At 60.3% G+C, this 1,257-nt stretch overlaps 1 protein-coding gene across 1 annotated transcript in view; it reads left to right on the forward strand.

Annotated features, from left to right (window-relative positions):
* Nucleotides 1–958, forward strand: part of lgr4 (leucine-rich repeat containing G protein-coupled receptor 4) — a 169,385-nt gene extending 168,427 nt beyond the window's left edge. Inside the window, exons 18-19 of the mRNA XM_063189953.1 lie at nucleotides 1–142; nucleotides 187–958. The exon at nucleotides 1–142 is cut by the window's left edge and continues 1,374 nt beyond it. Coding sequence (XP_063046023.1) covers nucleotides 1–142; nucleotides 187–760 — 716 coding nt within the window. The 3' untranslated portion in view covers nucleotides 761–958. The remainder of the gene's footprint in view (nucleotides 143–186) is intronic.
* Nucleotides 959–1,257: the final 299 nt, after the last annotated feature.

Below are 1,257 nucleotides of genomic sequence, written 5' to 3' on the forward strand. Positions count from 1 at the left end.
CGACGACAGGGGGCGGGGTGAACGGGGTGGCGATGCTGGACAACGGGCACATGGTCGTCGGGGACGACGACGATGTCGACGTCGACGATGACTGCGACGACGAAAGCTCCAGGATGATGGTGGTGGTGGAGGGGAGGGGAGGGTACGGTTGCGGCTACAGACAGCTCGGTAATGGCGGTGGGGGCGGGGGGGGTGGCATGGCGCTGGGCTGCCAGCACTGCTGCCAGCTCGCCCTGTTGGCACGCAACTCCTCCTCCTCCTCCGCCTCTCCTCCTCCTCCTCCTCCTCCTCCTCTTCCTCCGACTCCGGCTGCAGACACCTGGTCAAGTCGCACAGCTGCCCCGCCCTGGCTCCTAACAACAACACCACCACTGCCTCCTCCACCAACAACCACCACCACCACCACCAACACCACCAACACCACCATCACGACCACAACAACCACCATCACCACAACGGCAACTATAACCACGGCAACCATCATCATCACCACGGTGCCCACCACAACCACAACCATCACCACCACCACCAGCACCACCAGCAGGGGCTGCCGGCGCCACAGCTGCGCCCCGAGGGCTTGTGGGATACGAGCGGCACGCCGTCGGTGCAGTCAGAGTTCGCGGAGCCGGACGAGGGCGACTCGCTGGTGTCGGACAGCTCGGAGCAGGTGCAGGCCTGCGGGCGCGCGTGCTTCTGCCACGGCCGAGCGCTGGTGCCCCTGGTACACTACGCCTACAGCCAGCCGCGCGTTAAGGACTGATGAGGAGAAACGATACACACACACACACACACACACACACACAATACATACGCAAATACACACACACACACACACGATACATACGCAAATACACACACACACACACACACACACACACTCACGCTTCTGCCACGGCCGAGCGCTGGTGCCCCTGGTACACTACGCCTACAGCCAGCCGCGCGTTAAGGACTGATGAGGAGAAACGATACACACACACACACACACACACGGTACACACACACACACACGATACATACGCAAATACACACACACACACACACACACACGATACATTCACACACACACACACACACACACACACACTCACGCTTCTGCCACGGCCGAGCGCTGGTGCCCCTGGTGCACTACGCCTACAGCCAGCCGCGCGTCAAGGACTGAGGAGGAGAAACGATACACACACACACACACACACACACACACACACACACACGATACATACACACACACACTCACACACACGATACATACGCAAATAC

This window comes from Engraulis encrasicolus, chromosome 23 (assembly GCF_034702125.1).
Source record: "Engraulis encrasicolus isolate BLACKSEA-1 chromosome 23, IST_EnEncr_1.0, whole genome shotgun sequence".
In the NCBI taxonomy this organism is placed as follows: Eukaryota; Metazoa; Chordata; class Actinopteri; order Clupeiformes; family Engraulidae; genus Engraulis; species Engraulis encrasicolus.